Here is a 2,020-nt window from a genome sequence, read left to right as displayed (position 1 = left end):
AAAAAAAAAATAAATAATACACAAAAAATATTAAAAGTTAAAATATCGTTCTAAAAATAAAATAAAATATAAGAAATTCAGTCGCTATGATTAAAGGCTTCGCGGCTTTTCTGTTTTTTAGATTTTGTTCTTGTTTTTTGTGTTCTTGGAATTAATTTCCTGCTGTAGTAATTACTTTTTACATAAATATTGCCTTACTTTATTTACTTATTTTTTGCAACTTGCTTGTCGAGTCAAGTCTTTTAGTGAACTTTACACAACGCTTACACTTTAAATTCTACACAAGTAAGGCCTTTTCATAACCTAAATCTAAACTTAAACAATATGTTGTGCATTAAATGCCGTTCAACTGTCATTTGCTGCTATACAAATCGATAATCAGCGAAAGCAGCGGATGGTTTCACTAGCTAAAATATTTATTTAAAAATTTTAACCTAAAATGAACCGCAATATTATTTATTTATACATATGTATGCCTAAATTAAGTAAAATGGCACAGACATTTACCACCCTAGAAAATATTATATAATATAATAATATTGTATAAGCCGACACATAACGCTTTGCCACCCAACAAACACCATGCCACGCCACATATAACACTAAAACGAAGCACATACGCACACCTACTACCAATGCGAACCCCAATCGATGACTGCCACATCCGTTTGGCCAGTACCACCCCAAGCTGGCTTATACGAGGCACCACCATAACCGTTTGTGTTATTGTTATTATTGTTGCTATAGTATGCATTATTGTTATTGTTGGCAGTTGCGGCATTGAAGATCACTGCTGGTTGTTCGACGCGTTGCTTTAGTGTTAGACAGCATGTTTGTTGTACTTTAGGAGGCGCCCGCTGTGCGATATCCCACCCGACTGTCCCCTCTTGTTAGAAGCCACGACCATTACTCGTTGCGTCATTCAAGAATGGTTTCTCTTCGCTCTTAACCAGATTGCCGCTTAGCGTTGGATCGGGTCGTCGACGCTTGAAGAAACCGATATGCCAGAGTATAAGTACGACCACAGCTAAGACGATTAGACCACAGATAATGGCTACAATGTAAACCCATATGGATGTCGGCTGTTCTCGCTGTTGATCGAGCAGTTCGGGATAGGCGCGTGTCTCCACCTAAAAACGAAAAGCACAAGAGTTTAGTGAAAAAACTTTCAAGAGAGTGTAACGAATACGAGTGTACTTACCAGATAATTCACTTCCGTGTGCTCCACTGAGAACTCGAGCGGTATTTTAGCTGTCGCTCGCGACATAATTCGCACCAAATCGGCGCGTGGATACTCGGATACGAGCGTGGAATTCCACAGACGCGCACGTATATGCACGGACGCCTCGGTGAACGCTTCAATATTGTAAATATCACATTGTATTTTAACGCAAGACGCTGTCGCCTTATTACAATCCAATTCGACAATGTCACGTTTACGATTTGTGTGCTCACCACCATTGTCCATGAAACGTTCGGGTCGTATGATGCGTTCGAATGTGTTGCGACGCACACGATTCAAATAGCGTCCTTCTTCGTCGTCATCGTCCTCGTCATGTGGACCCGGCCGTTGTGTGGGCTTTGGTTTCTTATAGACACTCTTCTCACTGTACGTGCTGTAACGGCTAAAGTATTGTGTCTTATCGGTGGGACGCATCATATAGGCTGCCGGTGCCATTTGCAGTGTGCTCAATAAATCGTTTGATTTCGTTTTCGATGTGAGTTTCAGCGGGTTAATGAGCCCGGGTGCCACGGAACATTCGCTAAGTTCGGCATTCTCCACAATTGGCATAGCCTCCAGATAGAGTAACCATTTGTCCTTTTTACTCTTTTCGCTGGTCAGCTGATGTGGCCAGTAGATGGTGAGCACGACCTTCGGCGCCTTCCAGGGCCCTTCGTTAAAAATCTGTGTGGGTGGGATTGGATTGGATTTTGGATATAAATACCTTTTATTTATTTATTTATTTTTTAATTTTCTCGAACATTTTTTATATATTTTAGTTTGAAATTAAATTATTAT

General features: G+C 40.4%; 1 protein-coding gene across 2 annotated transcripts in view; it reads right to left on the bottom strand.

Annotated features, from left to right (window-relative positions):
- Window positions 1-63: 63 nt before the first annotated feature.
- LOC108965885 (integrin alpha-PS1) overlaps window positions 64-2,020 on the bottom strand; it is a 205,543-nt gene continuing 203,586 nt past the window's right edge. For both annotated transcript variants that reach the window (XM_018928556.1, XM_018928557.1), the window contains 2 exons: window positions 1,202-1,906; window positions 64-1,130 (listed from right to left, as the gene is read on the bottom strand). In XM_018928556.1, coding sequence (XP_018784101.1) covers window positions 891-1,130; window positions 1,202-1,906 — 945 coding nt within the window. In that variant the 3' untranslated portion in view covers window positions 64-890. The remainder of the gene's footprint in view (window positions 1,131-1,201; window positions 1,907-2,020) is intronic.

This window comes from Bactrocera latifrons, unplaced genomic scaffold, assembly GCF_001853355.1.
Source record: "Bactrocera latifrons isolate USDA-ARS-PBARC rearing strain unplaced genomic scaffold, ASM185335v1 scaffold_15, whole genome shotgun sequence".
Taxonomy (NCBI): Eukaryota; Metazoa; Arthropoda; class Insecta; order Diptera; family Tephritidae; genus Bactrocera; species Bactrocera latifrons.
This window is presented reverse-complemented; position numbering and strand designations above follow the sequence as displayed.